Below are 18,626 nucleotides of genomic sequence, written 5' to 3' on the forward strand. Positions count from 1 at the left end.
AATAAGAAATAAAGAACCAATACTCTTTGTGTTCCATTTGACAGACCCTCCATCAGCTCCTCAGTGGCTGGAGGTGACCAACATCACCAAGATCAACGCTGACCTGAAGTGGCAGGCTCCCAGCAGTGATGGAGGCTCACCCATCACAAACTATGTGGTGGAGAAGAGGGACGTGAGGCGAAAGGCCTGGCAGGCAGTTGACACCACCGTCAAGGACCTCAAGTATACTGTGACTCCTCTCAACGAAGGATCACTGTATGTGTTCCGTGTTGCCGCTGAGAACGCCATCGGGACAAGTGAATTCTGTGAATTGGAGGACGCTGTGCTCGCCAAGGACACTTTCAGTAAGTTCTCAATAATTATGTGTCATTGTTTTTGCCCTTTTAATTGACTCCTTAGTTAAAACTTGGCAACCAGTTTAGCTTGAATAGGACTGTATCAGTGTCTTCAACAGTTTAGATCAGATTTTTTTTTCTGTATACAGTAACATAATTTATCAATTATTCATCAGACTTTTAGGAATTTTAATGTGGATGTTAATGAGTTAAGTGACCCAGTGGCTTTTCCTTCTACTGCCACCATCTGGACAAAATTTTACCCTTGACAAATATATTTGACATCACATAAGCTAATGTCAGGATTTCCAAGAAATGTCCCTATCCCATTTCTACAATTACCCTGTGACCTTTTTTCTAGTGCCACTCTGTGGAACATTTTTAAGACCCTGAGTATGGTTGCAAAGAAATGTAGCAGTCTAGTATGCAAATTAATATTTGTCATATTCTCTGCAGCAACCCCTGGACCTCCTTATGCACTGACAGTGGTCGAGGTCACTAAGAGACACGTAGAGCTGAAATGGGAAGCTCCCAAGAGCAATGGTGGAAGACCTATAACCAAGTAAGATGGAAAAACTGCAGTGAAACTGCTGTATACTTTGCCAGAGTAACTGAAATGAAGTGACACTGAAATAATGTGCCTATTAGAGATCTTCTGTGTAAAAATTGAGACAATCCCACTAAAAAAAACCTATAAAAAGAATTGTGGTTTTCCTTTACTGTTTATGATGCCAAAGGCAACTGAAAAAAATATTCAACAAGATAATCACCCTTTGCTTCCCAGGTATGTGATTGAGAAGAAAGAGAAGGTGGGAACCCGTTGGCTGAAGTGCTGCAAGACTCCAGACAAACAGACTCAGTTTAAGGTGACAGATGTGGATGAAGGGTCAGAGGTTCAGTTCCAGGTCAGAGCTGAGAACGAGGCTGGTGTTGGTGATCCAAGTGAACCGACCGAGATCCTCACCATTGAGGATGCAACAAGTAAGAGACTATCAAATATTCATTGTAAATGCAGGAATTAGTTGTGTATATAAGAACTTTAAGTACTGGGATGGTCCTTGACTAAACAAATTCTAGCAGGATATAGTTTTCTGTTTATTAACTAATAAATCAAATTGTTTCTCCAATACTATCAGTGTACGGCAGATGAATACAGTAAATGACTTAATATTATAAATAAAGAATACAATTCATATGCATTAACAAATGTCCTTTTCTCTCTCCAGGTGCTCCATCTCCTCCTCTTGAAGTGACCATCCCTGATGCCAGCAGGGAGCATATCAACGTCACCTGGAAGCCACCAGCCAAGGACGGTGGCTGCCCAATCACCGGCTACCACATTGAGGTGGCAGAGGCCCGCCCAGAGCTGAAGTGGCTCAGGGTCAACAGCAGACCCATCAAGGAGCTCAAGTTTAGGATTGATGAGGGAATCAAACCAGAGAAGAAGTATGTCATCAGAGTTCGTGCCATCAACTCTGTTGGTGTTAGTGATCCCTCCGAGATCTCCGACAAGATCTTCACCAAGGATCCCGACTGTAAGCATTCACAAGTCTCTGTTTATTGACATTGTGATAAATCAAATCAGAACACTGATAATTAAGCCTAAATAATAATCCCGTTCTCTGGTTTCAAGGTGCTCCAACTATGGATTTGGAGGCACAGGACGTGGTCGTGGTTGAGGGTGAGAAGCTGCACCTAAACATCCCCTATAGGGCGATCCCAACGCCCAAGATGGTGTGGCAGAAGGACACAGTGGAGTGTAAGGCCGATGACCGCCTGTCAATGACAGTAGAGATGAACAGCGCTCACCTGGAGCTACTCAAGTGCACACACACTGATGCTGGTGCCTATGCCATCACCCTGGAGAACAGTCTGGGAACTGCCACCGGAACTGTCAATGTCAAAGTCATTGGTAGGTTGATCACGTTCTTTTGTGAAACTAATAAAAATAATGAAACCTCCCCGTCCATATTATGGGACACTCTTAAAGCTTACATAAGGGGTAGAATTATATCGTTCACATCTTATGCAAATAAGTTGTGCAGATCTTGACAGAAAGAGCTGGAGGAAGCCATCGCAGATATAGATAATAAATTATCGTCCGCAAATACACCAGAGTTATATAAAGAAAGAATAAGACTCCAAACAGAACTTGATCTCCTTCTCACTTCTGAAGCTGAACAGCTTCACCTTCACTCTCGGGGGTTGGTGTACGAACATGGAGATAAAGCTGGACGTCTCTTGGCTCATCAGCTGAAGGCAAGAACAGCATCGAATCAAATTACTCAGATAACAGATGAATCAGGCGTAATAACCTCTGACCTGGACAAAATAAATAATACCTTTAGGTCATTCTTTTCCCAACTCTATGCCTCAGAGTCCCTCACAAATGAAAACCAACTAAACAACTTTTTTGAAAAATTGGACGTACCTAAGGTCTCACCACAGGACAATCTAAGACTAGACGCTGCTCTTACTCTCTCAGAAATTAAAGGAGCGATACAGTCAATGAACAGTGGCAAATCCCCAGGCCCTGACGGATGCCCGGTCGAGTTCTATAAAAAATCTTCACATCAGTTAGCTCCGTTATTACTCGACATGTTTAATCACTCATTTAGACAGGGCACCCTGCCACCAACACTTATGCAAGCTTCCATCTCTCTAATTTTTGAGAAGGGTAAGGACACACTGAACTGCGCATCTTATCGACCAATATCACTGCTACCGGTGGATGTTAAAATACTTGCAAAAATACTAGCTCGGCGATTGGAGTCTGTCATGCCCCTGATCATTTCAGAAGACCAGACGGGATTTATAAAGGGAAGACACTCTTATTCTAACATAAGGAGGCTTCTTAACGTCATTCTCTCTCTATCTTCTTCTAATGTCCCAGAAGTCATAATATCTCTTGATGCTGAGAAGGCTTTTGACAGGGTGGAGTGGGCCTTTCTCCTCTTTTCCCCGAGACAGTTTGGTTTGAATACTAACTTCATTTCATGGGTCAGATTACTCCTCTCCCTGCGCTTCAGTATGTACAAATAATCAACGCTCGGCTCCATTCCCACTCTTTCGGGGTGCCAAAATTGTGGTGGCAAAAAATATTACCTTGTTCAATAATTGAAAAAGAAGATCTTCACGCGTCAGCTGTCTTTCCTGAGTTTAATAAACATTCATGAATGGAGTCATACAAACACAACCGAACAGCAGTACAGTCAGTGAGTGAGTGGCCTGAAAATGTTACCCAGGGCCACAGTCTTATAGTTCCAAAAACACATTCCACAAAGACAAAATACGATCCTCTCTCACAACTGATTGCCCCTTTGTAAACCCAATGTCACCGTAACTCACAACTCTGTTTCCTCCGAGGTCAAATGAGCTTCCCTTATCATGAACGGAAGGCAGATTCCACACATATTGTGTGTTATGTTTTTATCATGGGGAGACAGGCAAGGGCATCCAGATATACTGTCTCCATGTGCTTATCCTCAACTCACCCAGAGGTCTCTTTTATTGCCTCAAAAGGGTGTACAAAGGTTACTTCAAAACTTTATTAGAAATATCCACACAGTTTTTGCATAGTCACACATGAGTTATACCAAAATTTCCCATTACAGCGACAGGGGTGCCCGCTATCCCCGTTATTATTTGGCTAGCAATCGAACCATTATCAGCGGCTCTAAAACTGGAGGGGGGACTTGGGGGGATTGAAAGGTGGGGCATAAAACATCAGGTGTCGTTGTACGCGGATGATCTGCTTCTCTATGTAAGTGATCCTTTGGCAAGCATCCCACGCATCCTGACATTATTAAATTCTTTCGGTCGTTTATCTGGATACAAGCTAAACATCTCTAAAAGCGAATACCTACCAATCAACCAATTGGCCACGGACATACTGCCATTGACTATACCCTTTAAAACAGCCAACACAGGATTTAAATATCTTGGCATTACAATTACAGGATCTTTGCGTACAATACAAGAGCAAAATCTTACTTCATTAACAACGGTTAAGTCCGATTTACAAAGATGGAATTACCTGCCGCTGTTATAAAAATGAATGTGTTACCAAGATACTTGTATGTTTTTCAGTGCCTGCCTATTTTCCTTCCCAAATCCTTTTTCACAGCTATAAATAACATTATTTCATCATTCATCTGGGCTGGCAAACGGCCAAGGGCAAGTCGTGCACTACTTTGTAGGGATAGATCGGCTGGGGGACTGGGTCTACCCAATTTAATCAGCTACTATTGGGCAGCCAACGTGCATAAGATAATATCTTGGTTTACTTCCCCTCAATCCAGCTGGTGCCAGAGTGAATCAGCCTCCTGCTCCTTGTCGCTGCTGGCTTTAACATGCAGTACCTTGCCCTTCTCCCCATCAAGTTTTACCTTTAACCCGGTTGTTGTTGGAACACTAAAAATTTGGACACAAATAAGACACCACTTCGGATGGCTCACCCTCCCTCTAGCAACTCCCATTTGCAATAATCACCTGTTCATTCCAGCAAAGATCGACCCACGATTCTCCACCTTAGAAAACAAAGGGCTATGTAGTTTGGGAGACTTGTACATTGACGGTATTTTTGCGAGTTTCAACCAATTAATCTCCACCTTTAATCTACACAAATCAGACTTTTTTCGGTACTTCCAGCTGCGGGACTCTGTAAAAACGTATACTACGTCATTCCCACAGATGCCAACACTCAGTGGGATTGACCTAGCTCTCAAGGCTAAAACCCTGTCAAAAGGCCATATCTCCTATTTTTATAATCTGCTGTCCTCAACCAGTGAATCCATTTTACATAAGATCAAGATGAATTGGGAATCAGAACTCCAATTGAGTTTCTCTGAGATCTTCTGGGAGGGGGCTATGGGGACTGTTAACTCGACATCCAGTTGCGCTAGACTTTCACTAATACAATTTTAAGTCTTCCACAGGCTTCACTATAGCAAGGAAAAACTATCAAAGCTTTATCCAGACAAATTTGATAAGAAATGTAGTAGATGCTTGCAGACTCCATGCAACCTCACCCACATGTTTTGGTCATGCCCCCAGTTGTCTAACTTCTGGCAACTATTTTTTAAAACAATTTCAGATATATTATAGATCTAAGGCATAGATCTAAGTCCAACCCCACATATTGCTATCTTCGGCAAGCCCCCAGACGACCTCCGTACCACAGCCATTCAAAATAATGTTATTGCCTTTGCTTCCCTTATTGCTCGTAAGAGAATTCTTTCACTGTGGAAGTCTCCTCAACCACCATCAATCAAAGTCTGGTTACATGATATTTTAGGTCTTCTGAAACTGGAGAAGATCAAATTCTCACTTAGAGGCTCATCTGACAGGTTTTATACTCATTGGAAACGACTACTTAACTATCTAGATGATCTGCCAGCTCGGGAAGTTTCTTTGTAAAAACCCATTGTATGGCTATGTATGAACTCACCCCTCTGTGCCGCCAGAAGCAGATAGCTTTGATGACAGAGGAGTAAGCAGCCACTGACTTTTACTTTGTACATTTAATGGTCAGCACTAGCACAAACTTTTTTTTTTTTTTTTTGTTAGTGTATTATTTAGTTAATTATTTACTGGTTTTCTAACTATTAATTTATTATTATTTCACATGTGTGTAACTATAGAATATACATTTGTATTATACCTTAATTGTGTAAGTAGACCATGGGGAAGGGGGGAGGGGGATTGTTCATTCAAGTTCTTAAAATGTTTGAAAAAAAAAAGAGGAAAGAAATTGTATTTTTGCATGCACTGTCAGCGCAAGTCTTTGTCTTACATTTCATAAATAAAAGTTATTAAAAAATTTTTTTTTAAAGTAATTGGTTGGGTGTCCTCCATATAAAAGTGCTTGGGAAATATAAGACCTTGCTTTGTTCACATAATGAACTTGTGCCATCCAGTAATGATGTGCTTTTGTAAACCAGTACAAATGTTAGTTTCCCACAAAGACTTTTCAGTCCCATTTTTGAGTGTGGTGTCTGATCAATTCTTGGACTGGAGGATGTCATGTATTTCTAAAAATCTCCCTGTAGCTGTTTTAAGCACTGTTTCCAGTTATATTTCACTAGAAACAGACAAACCCCAGCCATCCTCTAACAAATTTTTGAACCCTGCAGGACTCCCCGGTCAGTGTAAAAACATCACATCCAGTGACGTCACCAAGAACTCTTGCAAGATCAGCTGGGAAGCCCCAGAGGATGACGGTGGCACCCCTATCGTCAGCTACACTCTGGAACGTCGTGAGGCATCCAAGAAAACCTATATGCCTGTTATGTCTGGAGAGAACATCCTGACTCACACTGTTAAAGAGCTCTTCGTCAATTGTGAGTACTACTTCCGAGTGAAGGCTGTCAACAAGGTCGGAGCTGGAGAATATCTGGAGCTACGCAACCCGGTCATCATAGAGGAAATCAAACGTAAGTACTGTATTCAGCTTGATAATATTAAAGGACTGATCTGTGTTGTTATTGTGAACATGTTAGCATTGCGATATTAACATATACCTCAAATACAGCTTCACACAGCCACTAGACTCTAGTTATTCTGTACAATTGGATAAATATTTTAAAGACCATGAGCACAAAACATTGAAATGGACCTGATGTAACACCAAATTATCTTTGGTGCCTTATTTTCAAATCTATCCAAAAAACTGCCTGCTGAGCCATTTTCAGATCAACCAACATGGGGTCCACAGAAACAACGTGACTGTACCTCTTGATCCTGTGAATAAAATTAGATAACACCTAGTACATATACTCTAGGATTATAGTAAAGCTGATGGTCTTGGCTGTGGAGGCAGCTCAGACATTTACTGTCAGTGGCTAATATCGATTCCACAGAGAAACCAGACCCACCCATCCAGGTTGAGGCTCACGACCCAACATCCAAGTCCATCACAGTCACGTGGAAGGCTCCGGACTATGATGGTGGCTGTCCCATCCAGGGCTACATCGTGGAGAAGATTGAAAAGGATGGCGACCGCTATGAGAGGGTTACCCCAAGCTTGGTTCCTGGTTTCTCCTACGTGATAATGGGCCTGAAAGAGGACATGGAGTATCAGTTCAGGGTCCGCGCTGAGAACGCCGCTGGAGTGAGTGAGCCATCACGAAGCACACCTCTTGTCAAGGCTGCTGACCCTGTTGGTATGAAAAACTACAAAACACCTTAAATTATTTATTAGTGTATTTAGCTTTAAACCATAAATAAGAACAAGCTCGATTTCAAAACTCTTATTTCATTTGCAGAAAAACCAATGGTCACCCTCCACGCCCGGGTACAGTCTGGTGTCTGCATTAAGAAGGGTGAGGAGATCCGCATTGATGCCTACATCTCTGGGTCTCCATATCCCAAAGTCACCTGGTTGAAGAACGATGAGGACGTCACCAAAGAGCCAACCAAAAAGATTGTTCCTTTGGTCAAGAAGAGGAAAACCAAGGCCAAGGTTTGTGTCCTCACACAGACACCTGAAAGTCTGAATCCTTTTCTACATATCTTAAAGATTTTTTTTTATTTTTACATCCCTGCAGGTTCCAGAACCAGAGGAGGAGTTTGTGACTCCACTGCGTGAGCGTCTGGGTCTGGATCAGACCAAGAAGGGCCGGTCTGCTCTGATGATCCGCGACGCAGTCAGAGCCGACCACGGAAACTTCACCATCAAGGTGGAGAACACTCATGGTGTTGCCACCGCCTCCTGCATCGTCAACGTCCTTGGTAACACAGTTTACAAGTTTATTTATTTATTATGAGTTTCTATCATAATACCTGAACCTCTTTGGGGTCCTCAGTTAGTTTTAATTATTGGAAACTGGTCCTCAGTTATACATAAAGAATTACAAACTCAACTGCTGAAAATAATACAGAGGAAAAAATGCTTTGAATCAAATTAACTGCAGCTGTTTTTATAAATCAAGGTACAATATTATCACAAATTTCAAATCAGTAACTTATTATGATATCTTTCTATTTTACAATTATGTTGTGAAACTTTCACTTCACTTAAAGAAATTTAATTTGGAAGTTCTATAATTTTTATATTGTTTGGTATTTGGTATCATGAAAGAAAACCGTCTTGTCAAATACAAAATGTAAACTTTAATCATTTAAATGCTGACCCGACACCTGTCCCGCAGACAAACCTAGCGCTCCGATCAACTTCACCTTCGATGAGATAAGGAACACCTCGGTCATCTGTAACTGGGAGCCTCCTGAAGACGATGGTGGCAGCGAGATCCTTAACTACATCCTGGAGAAGAAGGACAACAAGAACGACGAGATCGGTTGGATCACCATCACCTCCACCCTGAAGGGCACCAGCTGCCCGGTCACCAAACTCATCGAGGGGAAGGAGTACATTTTCAGAGTTACCGCTGAGAACAAGTATGGCTGTGGGCCGCCGTGCATCTCTGAGCCCCTGGTCGCCAAGAACCAGTTCAGTAAGTAACAGCATGAGAATAATAAAGAAATCCATGAAGGAAAATTTAAAACTAATTTCAGCTTTTCAGTCTGAGTTACCTGACCTTATTTGACAGGCTAAAAGCTCCAAGTGACTCTGCAAAACATAATATGTACATAAATTTAATAAATACAGTAAAAATCCTGAATATTTTTTATCATGCAGTAGAATCCATTGTCATGCTAATGATTTTTTTAAATGAAAGTATACATGAAATTATTTGTATATTTTTAAAAAGCTTACTCACTTTCCAATCATCACAAGAGAAAAACTCCACACAAATTGTGTGAAATTTTGTATCTCTAAATGTAATTTATTAATATTTACAATGATTTGCAACATACACATTCTGAAAACAAGATTTTATTTTTATTTTTTTAATTTTTACACTTTGGCACCACCTGATGGTCATATTAGCAACAACACTGAAGTAGACAGCAATGAACACCACATCCCCCCATTTCATTAATGTATAAAGGCTGTTGAGTCACTCACTTTTTTCCTCCCCCCTTAGATCCTCCTGATGCTCCCAACACTCCCAGAGTCCATGAGGTGACAGCGAGCACCGCCCACATATCCTGGCACGAGCCAAAGGACAACGGCAGCCCGATCCTGGGCTACTGGATCGAGAGGAAGGAGGTGAACAGCAAACACTGGACCCGAGTGAACCGGGCCCTCCTCAACTCTCTGGATGTGAAGGTTACTGGCCTTATGGAGGGACTCACCTACATCTTCCGAGTGTGTGCTGAGAACCTGGCTGGGCCTGGGCCCTTCAGTGAGCCCACAGACCGCATCATCACCATGGATGCCATCCGTAAGTTGTTGTTTTTTTTGTGTTGACTCCATTCTGCTTTCTCTCCCTGCTCTCTCTCTCTGCTGAGATTTTAAAATCTAAGAAGAGGTATAAATTGATTACATGTATGGAATTACAGACATTTCCAGTGAGAGGACGTTTGTTCCAATGCTTCACTTCACTGTCCATTAATGTACTGTAAATATACCATAAAACCCAGTCCTATCAGAATTAGAAACTACTTCTTCTGTAGTTGTTACCATTACCACCACCATCTGAATCCAAAAATGTAAATTTAGCCATACAGCCCACATGCCCTGAGTTCAGTTGTAGCACATCTCTTAATTTAAATTTGATGGGATTTTTTCTGTCAATAAATAACTTCACATACATAACTTAACGTAACAATACTTACATACACCAATTGCATGTTTACCAATTATCATAACTGTACTGTTAAGACCAGCGTGGTTAAATCTCATCCTTAAGATGATGTCCTCTTCTTTTTTAGTTCTGCTAGTTTCTCTCATTTCTCCTTCTTTTTCAATGCTGTAGTATTGACTACCTTTAGTTTCCCATGCCTCCTGCCATTTAAAAAAAAGATTAAACTAATGCTAGCTACTAGTTCTTCTCTTCTAGTTTTACTGGCATGGCAGAGTACCAACATTAAAGGTGAATGCCAACACCTGCTGTACCAAAGTGTGTAAAATCATTACTTTTAAAAAAGTCACTTGAACCTGTAATTGTTTGCAAAATTTCAGAAACTAGTAATAATAATAATTAATAATAATAACTTTAATTATTTGCTGAGATTAAATTTAGGTGTGTTTTAGATCATAGATGGACAGTGACAGACTTGTTAAAGCAAATATTGAAGGAACAAACCAATATTTGTGCATCTTTTAGCCCATTTAACACTTATGTCCGTTAATTTTCTCCGAATTACCATATACGTCTCCGATCCCCCTCAGTGCCTCCTGGCCCCCCTACTCCATGGATCGTGGACACTGGGAAGGACTCTGTCATCGTGGCCTGGAGGCCACCGCTGTACAATGGTGGAGGAGACATCTTGGGATACCACGTTGAGAAGGTACAGAAAACAAACACGGCAACATTACATTACATTCCCAAAATTACATCTGAAGCTATAGGTCTCTATGTCATTTGAGCATCAGCAAAACAGAAATCATCAGTGTTTGACTTCAATCTTCAATCTTGTTTTCTGGTAACAGGTTTTGGCTGGCGAGAAGGACTGGACTCGGAGCACAGAGTTCAGGTGCAAAGAGCTGACATACACCGTGACAGGCCTGACAGAGGGAGCAGATTATTATATCCGTGTCATTGCCGTCAACGATGCCGGTCCCGGAGCGCCTGGAGTTACAGAACCCGTCACCGTGAAAGAGCCTCAAGGTAAGAACAGTTTTATTATTCAACTGTGTAGGAAATACAGGAAAGATACTTTACCTCAATGTATTTTATGTGGAATTGATTGTTTAGTTGAAAATAAAGTTTAGCACTTCCATCAGCTGTTTAACATTTCATACTAAATGTTTCCGAGTTGTTTATGAAATTTAAGTACTTCATTTATAAAATTTCAAGGCAGAACTAACAGTTCACACTGTGTTTGCCACCCAGAACCTCCTGCTGTGGACTTTGATGACTCTGTGAAGAATGGTGTCATGATCAAAGCAGGCGAGTCTTTGAGACTTCCTGCTGTGGTGACTGGCAGACCCCAGCCAGAGGTCAAGTGGGCTAAAGATGAGGCTGAAATTGACAAAGAGAGGATGATCGTGGAAACGGAGGGCAAGAACAGCACACTGTTCATCAAGAAGGCTGTGAGGGCAGATCACGGAAAGTACAAGATCTCTGGCACCAACAGCAGTGGAACCAAGACTGCTGAGACCAGAGTGGATGTTATGGGTCAGTGTTCGATAAATACAACTCAGCAACCATTTGTACTTACAAACACAACCTAAATCCTGTTAATACAACCCCTGAAGTAGTCAGTTACTGATTAGTTTTCTGAAAAAATAATTCTGATGTTTGTTTTAGAAACTTAAGAATTAACAATCAAGAAATGGAAACATTTTCCTCAGACCACATTTGTCATGTTTTTATTCTTTTGTAATGCAGAAGAATACAGGGTTGTTGTGATCTTTAGTTTTACCTTCGGTTAAAAGTGCAGATTTTGCTTGTTGTAACACACCAGGTAAACAATGATGAAACGAACAAGGTGATTCTTTATCGTACTGGAGAAACTCAAAAACCTAAAGTTGACACAAAATGTCCTTCAATAGTGGACATTTTACTGGTCTGTGTTTCTGTAGATGTACCTGGACCAGTGGTTGACCTGAAAACGGTCATGGTGACCAGGAAGAACATCACCCTCACCTGGTCCGACCCCTTGGACAACGGTGGCAGCGACATAGTCGGCTATGAGGTGCTGAGGAAGGATGCCAAGATGAAACTCTTCCGCCAGCCCATTGAGGTGGCGTCCTGTAAGTGTGACATCCAGGGTCTGCTGGCTGGCGAGGAATATGACTTTAGGGTTATTGCAAGGAACAAGTACGGTGATGGAGCTCCAGCTGACCTGGGTCCCATCTTGGCAGAGGATCCCAAAGGTAAGCCCATGGAAATATGTTTGCTGATATTTTATGGGCTTTTCTGGAACAGAAGATCTAGTGGCCTGCTGAAAGAATTGTCTTTTCAAATGTCTGTCTAGTCTTGACCAAACTTCCTGATAATGTTTCAGGTACTCCATCTGCCCCTGAGAAGTTGCACCACACTGATAGAAGTAAGACCACCATCACTCTAGCCTGGCAGCCGCCTCGCTCTGATGGAGGCAGCCCCATCAGAGGGTACTACGTGGAGAAGATGAGGTCTGATAGCACTGAGTTTGATGTGGCCAACCGCAAGATCTTCACTGAGTGCTGTGGGACGATTGAGAACCTATCAGAGAACCAGGAATACCAGTTCCGTGTCAAAGCTGTGAACGAGGTTGGGGATGGAGATCCATCCAAGCCAATCACTGCCAAGATCCAGGATGATGAAAGTACGAAACTCTCGATTGAAATCTTAATATTAAAATGTTACATGTCGGATCAGTTTGGATGAGTCTCTCCAGAGTAAAATTTTAGAGGGACATGAGCAACAGCAAATGAGAACTATGCACAAGGCAAAAAATTAACAAATGCTTTTTGTTCACAGTTGCTCCTATTATTACAATCCTGAAGTTCTTTAAGAGCAATGCCATCATCGTGAGGAAAGGCTCAGCCATTGACATCCCAGCAGAGGTGAAGGGACTTCCTCTGCCAATGATCCAATGGATGAAGGATGACGTGGTGATTGAGAAGCCTGATGAGGAGATGACACTGGAGACTGAGGAGGTGAAAACTGATTCATTAGATCATGGACTTTTGCTTAGTCTGTGTGTCCAACAATGTGGTCCAGATAACAATGCATTGTTGCACTGAATAATTCACTACATTCCCACGATCCACCATCCATTCATAAAGCCCCTACTGACCCAGTACTTTGCTTGACTGGTTGCCACCTTCCTGCTAGTCACTTGTCTTTTACTAAACTCATTGCCCTGTCCTCTCAGTGTCTCAAATTGCATTTCTTCAAGTGGATTGATGAATTATGAATTGTTTATCTTGAACTATTTAATTTATTTTAAGTAATTTGAACTTTATTCTATTATGCCTTGGAACTGCAGCTTTTCATTTGATTTAGTAGCAAAGTTCTATCATTTAAAAGGACAAAATCTTGTGACTCTTGTTTCCTTTTCCCACTTTTTTTTCTTATTTGATGATTTATGAATTGATGGCTTTTGCCAGTTGTTGCCCATTTACCCTGAGACGCTCAGGCACGTGTAACCATTCAGTATTTCATTCAGAGTTTACGTGTAAAGATGAACATTTTAGATTTTACTGACCTGGTGACCTTTCCTCTTTCACAACCCATGGGGCAAACTTTACTTTTAATTCAAGAAATAGTTAAATGACCAGTAATATGATTTTTTCTGCTCAGCTGCAGTCAGGTTTGTTTGACAAGAAGATAACAAACCAAATGTTTTTTAATCTTCAGGTTAACCGGACAACTCTGAAAACAAAGATCACCATCCCAGAAACCATCAGGCAGGACAAGGGCAACTACAAGCTAGTGGCTGAAAACTGCTATGGAAAAGCTCAGCACATCATCAGAGTCGTGATCCTTGGTAAGAATAAATCTTGCCCAAGAAACTTCTCATGTTTTTTCCCCTATTGATTCATTCTTTGATATCTAACAGAGCTGCATTTTTGTGAGATTAAAATTTATTAGGAATTGTTTGAAAATCCTTTTAATTTCTACATAATTAGCATTTTATTAACCCAAACCTGCATTTTCAGACCGTCCCCTTCCTCCAAGGAATATCGTGGTCTCAGACATCAAGGCAGACTCATGCTACCTGACCTGGGACGCACCAGAGGACAATGGAGGCAGTGAGATCACCAACTACATCGTTGAGCGCAGGGACGCAAGCAAGAAGAAGTCGGACTTCGATGTTCTCACTATCAACCTCATTGACAGGAGATATGGAGTGAGTCAAGGCTGCTGGGACTGAAAAATAAACTGCAATGTACTGCTGTAATTTAATATTGATAAAAAAGCAAGTGTTAAATGATAAAAAAAAACCTTTTCTGATATTCAACCCCTTCATTTCCCCATTGATTTAGGGTGAGTAATGTAAATATAAATCTGTTAGTACAATGATTGTTTCCAGTTAATTAATTACAATTAATGGCTAAGCTCAGTCAAGTAGCCAACCCATGAAATAAAACATTAGCAAAATTGTATCAATTAAGTTATAACATTTGCATAATTGTTCTATGCAATCATCATGTATTAGATTCTGTATTCAACAAAAACTTGTTCCACTTCTTCAGGTCTACAAACTGGACTTGAATGGTTCCTACCAGTTCAGGATCAAAGCTGAGAACAAGTATGGCGTCAGTGACGGCTGTGACTCAGAGAAAGTCCAGTTGAGGGATCCATTTGGCCTCCCTGGACCACCACGTAACCCCAGAATCATTGCCGCCACAGCGACCACTATGACTCTGACCTGGGAACCTCCTCTGGATAACGGTGGCTCCACCATCCAGGGATACTGGCTGGAGAAGAGGGAGCGTGGCGCTGTGTACTGGGGTCGTGTCAATCGAGCTCCAGTCACCAAACCAGCGGTGAAGGGCCTGCAGTACACTGTGCTCAGACTTATTGAAGGAACAGAGTACCAGTTCAGGATTGCAGCCAGCAATGCTGCAGGGGTTGGACCGCCCAGTGAGGCCACTGAATGCCGTTTCGCTGTCGATCCATGCAGTGAGTGTCAACCCAGAATCTGCAAGTGTGGCAGATTTTGGCTGCTTATTTCTACATTCATAACATTTTGAGAACCTGTTGCAATTAAGCATCTTCAGACTCAAAAAAAAAACATTGCTTTCTGTTGTGTTCTACATCGATGTTTCCCAGCAGTCAATGAGGAGATGTATATTTTTTATACTTAATGAAATATTGACATTTTTCGGCAATTTAGTTTATGCACAAATGTTGACCCCCTCTATGCTCTTCTCTTAGACCCTCCAAGCTCACCTGGATCCCCTGAGGTTAAAGACAAGACCAAGAGCAGTATCATTCTCAGCTGGAGTCCACCCGACAAAGATGGTGGCAGTCCCATCAAGGGTTACATTATTGAGATCCATGAGGAAGGTTCTCCTGACTGGAGGAGGGTGAACCCCACCGACAAACTACACCAATCCACCGAAATTACCGTCCCTGACCTCAAGGAGGGCAAAAAGTGCAAGTTCAGGATCTATGCTGTGAATGCCGCCGGCAACTCGGAGCCTGCCAGGACGTCCGACATCCTAGTTCAGGACATTTTAAGTAAGAGTCACACAGATGAATAATACTTCAGCCACAACAGCTTTAGACCTGTTCATAGCACAATTACTGCTTCTGTTGATGCTAATACTTATTTTTATCAAGCCACTGTCCATTGGTTTTAATGCTTCTGCTTAAAGCTGATAAAAAAATCACATCTTTCTGGTTCAGATTGTTGATGTTTTCAAATCAAATCTTTGATAAAGGTGCAGCTTTGCCATGTCAGTCTCTATTTCCATGACCCAGTCTTCTTTTGATGACCTCCACACCTCTTTTATTCATCTGAAACCTGTTCTAAGATACAAAGGTCGAGACAATTGTCTTGACCTTGGAACAGTGTTTCACAAGGGCATGGTGGTTTAATATTCCTACTCTGATCTGTACTGTTAATGGAAATCAAACAGATTCAGGGCATCATTATTGTCTTGCAAATTCACCTTGAACATTATGCTCAAAAACAAAAACATTCAAACTGGATTCTGCTAGTGCTGCATCTTGTGATTCTGTTTGTATTGCTCTCAGCACACTAACATCTCAATGTCAGTGAAGTTTAACATGAACATATCATGTTGCATGCTGGTTCAAAAAAAGTTGTTTTTGTGTGTGTGTTTGTTCTACAGTCGAGCCAACTGTAACTCTGGATGTAAGCGCTCATGACCTGCTGAACTGCAGAGCAGGAACAACCATCAGGATTCCTGCCACCATCACTGGAAGACCCACTCCCAAAGTTACCTGGACCTTCGATGGAACCGCAGAGACTGAGAAGAAGAATGAACTTCACACACTACCCGTCGAGTCAGAGGTAAGATGTTGACGTGTAACAGATTGAGAATTACAGATTAGTCTTTGTTTCACCTGCAAATGAGAATTCCAACTACTGAGAAAGTTTTTGGCTCTGTTAGTGCATTTTTACAACCCATTGAGTGAAAAGATAATTCAACCACAAATTTTTGAATTTGAATTTTGCCTCAACTAAGTCATCTAAGACTACTTTTAAAATTATGAAATAAGTGAATATAATTCAATACATTAAATTATGACTCGTGTTTTCTAACGTCAGATTGCCGTTTTTTTCTCAGATCCATTCCACGGACACAACCTCAGTGGTCGTGATTCCAGTTAGCAAACTGAACCACAGCGGCCGATACATCATCAACGCCGAGAGCCCCGCAGGACACAAGGTGGTCAAAGTCAGAGTCAATGTGCTTGGTACGTAAAGATTGAAAGACTGTGCTAAAAAGACTATGGTATAATGAAGAAGAATAATTAGATCACAATTAAAATTAGAATTACCATAAATCTACCGAGTCCTATAGCCTTAAATTTCTTGTTTTGTGGATGCACAGACCTGCCTGGACCTCCTAGAGATCTGAAGGTGAGTGACGTGACAAGGGGAACCTGCAGACTTACCTGGAAAGCCCCAGAGTGTGATGGAGGTGACAGGGTGAAGAGCTACTTCATTGAGAAGAAGACAGTGGAGGGCAAAGCCTGGACCAAGGTACAACCCCACACCTATGGCACAACACCCTCTGAGCGGTGTGGTTATTGTAAAATAACACACTGTTGCTGCTCACATGCTAAGTCAGACCCTGATCTTGCTCTTTTAGGTGAACACAGCCTGTGCTGCTCAGTCTCTGGTGGTTCCAGACCTGATAGATGGGCAGGAATACATGTTCCGTATCCGTGCTGAGAACCGCTTCGGGTTTGGCCCCTTCATTGAGACCATCCAGAGAACCAAAGCCAGAGATCCAATCCGTATGTGTCTTTTCTCTTCATTATTGTCAGTGATAAACAGAGTTTATTACAATTCTCATATTGAATACAAAACCTGCATTGTGTTTATTTATTACATTTTTGTAAAGAATATTCACATCTATTTAGGATTGTGTGTTGTTTTACAAAGGCTTAAATTTACTAACTCAACCAAAATAATGTCATATACACATCAAACAAATTCAGAACGTTTTACAGCCTCACTCCACAGACTGAACAAATTGTTGCTAAATACAACTAAATCTTATACAAGGACAGGACATGGCTGCAGAAAGTTAATCACACATAAGTAACCTATAAACATTTTTTACCAGTGTGTGAACTTAAATTTATCCATTGTGTCTGCAGATCCTCCTGATCCTCCCACAAGACTGAAGATCCAGAGTGTGAGGAAGGGCACTGTGATTCTGAATTGGAAGGCTCCAAAGAACGATGGTGGTTCACCAGTCACCCACTACAGTGTCGATCTGCTCTGCTGGGCTGCTAGCAGCACCCAGAAGGAGTCCTGGAGGAGGTAACGCTTCAGTCGAGAGGCCTGCTTTTGTCCACTTAGGAACTGCAACTCAGTCTGAGAACTGAGTCATGCCAGATCCAAAGTTAAATACTACTGCATTTTGCATCAGGTCTAATCTTCTTCAAGTTCACTTCAGAGTGTGATCCAGTCTCTCCACCATGTTTCCTGCCTTCCTCTCTACTGCTGACTGTCAGATAAAGGAAAAAAACAGAAACATAATCTTTAAAAATGCACATCTGCCTGACTTTTTTCATTTTAGTTTTGTGAACACAAAATATGAACCCGTATATAAACCTGAAAGTAAAAGTGAAAACAGAATAAATTCTGTATGAGATATATTTGTCAATGCAAACCAATAGAGAGCTGAGTCTTTTATGAGCACAGAGTCTTTCTGTTCCTGTGTTACCTGCAGTTAAATCCTCTGTGGTGTTTCATGCAGGTGCAACAGGAGAGATGTGGACACCACGACCTTCAAGGTGGAGGATCTGACAGAGGGAGATGAGTATGAGTTCAGGGTGGTGGCGTGGAATGAGGCTGGAGCCAGCCGACCTTCAACCACCGCTGGACCCATCCTCATCCAGGACCAGACCTGTAAGACCAGCACTCTGAGCAGTTTCATGAAAGGCACTATAGAGTTGCATTATAGGAAATGTCAAGGTTAATAATCTCAAGGTTTAAGCAAAGTTTTTACTTTGATTTCTATAGGTTTCTAATCAAAGGTCTTAATTTTGATTAATCATAATATTTGCTTTTATTCAGTTATTCTGAACAGGGTTTTTTAAAACAGAAGAAGACCATAAAGTTCCTTATTCTCTGATTTGT

General features: G+C 41.5%; 1 protein-coding gene across 1 annotated transcript in view; it reads left to right on the forward strand.

Moving 5' to 3' along the window:
* Window positions 1-18,626, forward strand: part of LOC139614948 (titin-like) — a 192,916-nt gene that overhangs the window by 101,678 nt on the left and 72,612 nt on the right. Inside the window, exons 122-148 of the mRNA XM_071472645.1 lie at window positions 45-344; window positions 792-897; window positions 1,120-1,316; window positions 1,562-1,870; window positions 1,969-2,247; window positions 6,470-6,769; window positions 7,196-7,498; window positions 7,601-7,797; window positions 7,883-8,066; window positions 8,486-8,788; window positions 9,323-9,622; window positions 10,573-10,691; window positions 10,834-11,011; window positions 11,237-11,521; window positions 11,929-12,222; window positions 12,354-12,653; window positions 12,809-12,987; window positions 13,691-13,820; window positions 13,993-14,183; window positions 14,530-14,959; window positions 15,215-15,520; window positions 16,138-16,319; window positions 16,597-16,726; window positions 16,864-17,015; window positions 17,125-17,272; window positions 17,639-17,804; window positions 18,244-18,395. Of these exons, the coding sequence (XP_071328746.1) occupies window positions 45-344; window positions 792-897; window positions 1,120-1,316; window positions 1,562-1,870; window positions 1,969-2,247; window positions 6,470-6,769; window positions 7,196-7,498; window positions 7,601-7,797; window positions 7,883-8,066; window positions 8,486-8,788; window positions 9,323-9,622; window positions 10,573-10,691; window positions 10,834-11,011; window positions 11,237-11,521; window positions 11,929-12,222; window positions 12,354-12,653; window positions 12,809-12,987; window positions 13,691-13,820; window positions 13,993-14,183; window positions 14,530-14,959; window positions 15,215-15,520; window positions 16,138-16,319; window positions 16,597-16,726; window positions 16,864-17,015; window positions 17,125-17,272; window positions 17,639-17,804; window positions 18,244-18,395 (6,120 nt within the window). The remainder of the gene's footprint in view (window positions 1-44; window positions 345-791; window positions 898-1,119; window positions 1,317-1,561; window positions 1,871-1,968; window positions 2,248-6,469; window positions 6,770-7,195; window positions 7,499-7,600; window positions 7,798-7,882; window positions 8,067-8,485; window positions 8,789-9,322; window positions 9,623-10,572; window positions 10,692-10,833; window positions 11,012-11,236; window positions 11,522-11,928; window positions 12,223-12,353; window positions 12,654-12,808; window positions 12,988-13,690; window positions 13,821-13,992; window positions 14,184-14,529; window positions 14,960-15,214; window positions 15,521-16,137; window positions 16,320-16,596; window positions 16,727-16,863; window positions 17,016-17,124; window positions 17,273-17,638; window positions 17,805-18,243; window positions 18,396-18,626) is intronic.

Source organism: Trachinotus anak, unplaced genomic scaffold, assembly GCF_046630095.1.
Source record: "Trachinotus anak isolate AG129_WGS33_773 ecotype Australia unplaced genomic scaffold, CSIRO_AGI_Tana_v1 ptg000039l, whole genome shotgun sequence".
Taxonomy (NCBI): Eukaryota; Metazoa; Chordata; class Actinopteri; order Carangiformes; family Carangidae; genus Trachinotus; species Trachinotus anak.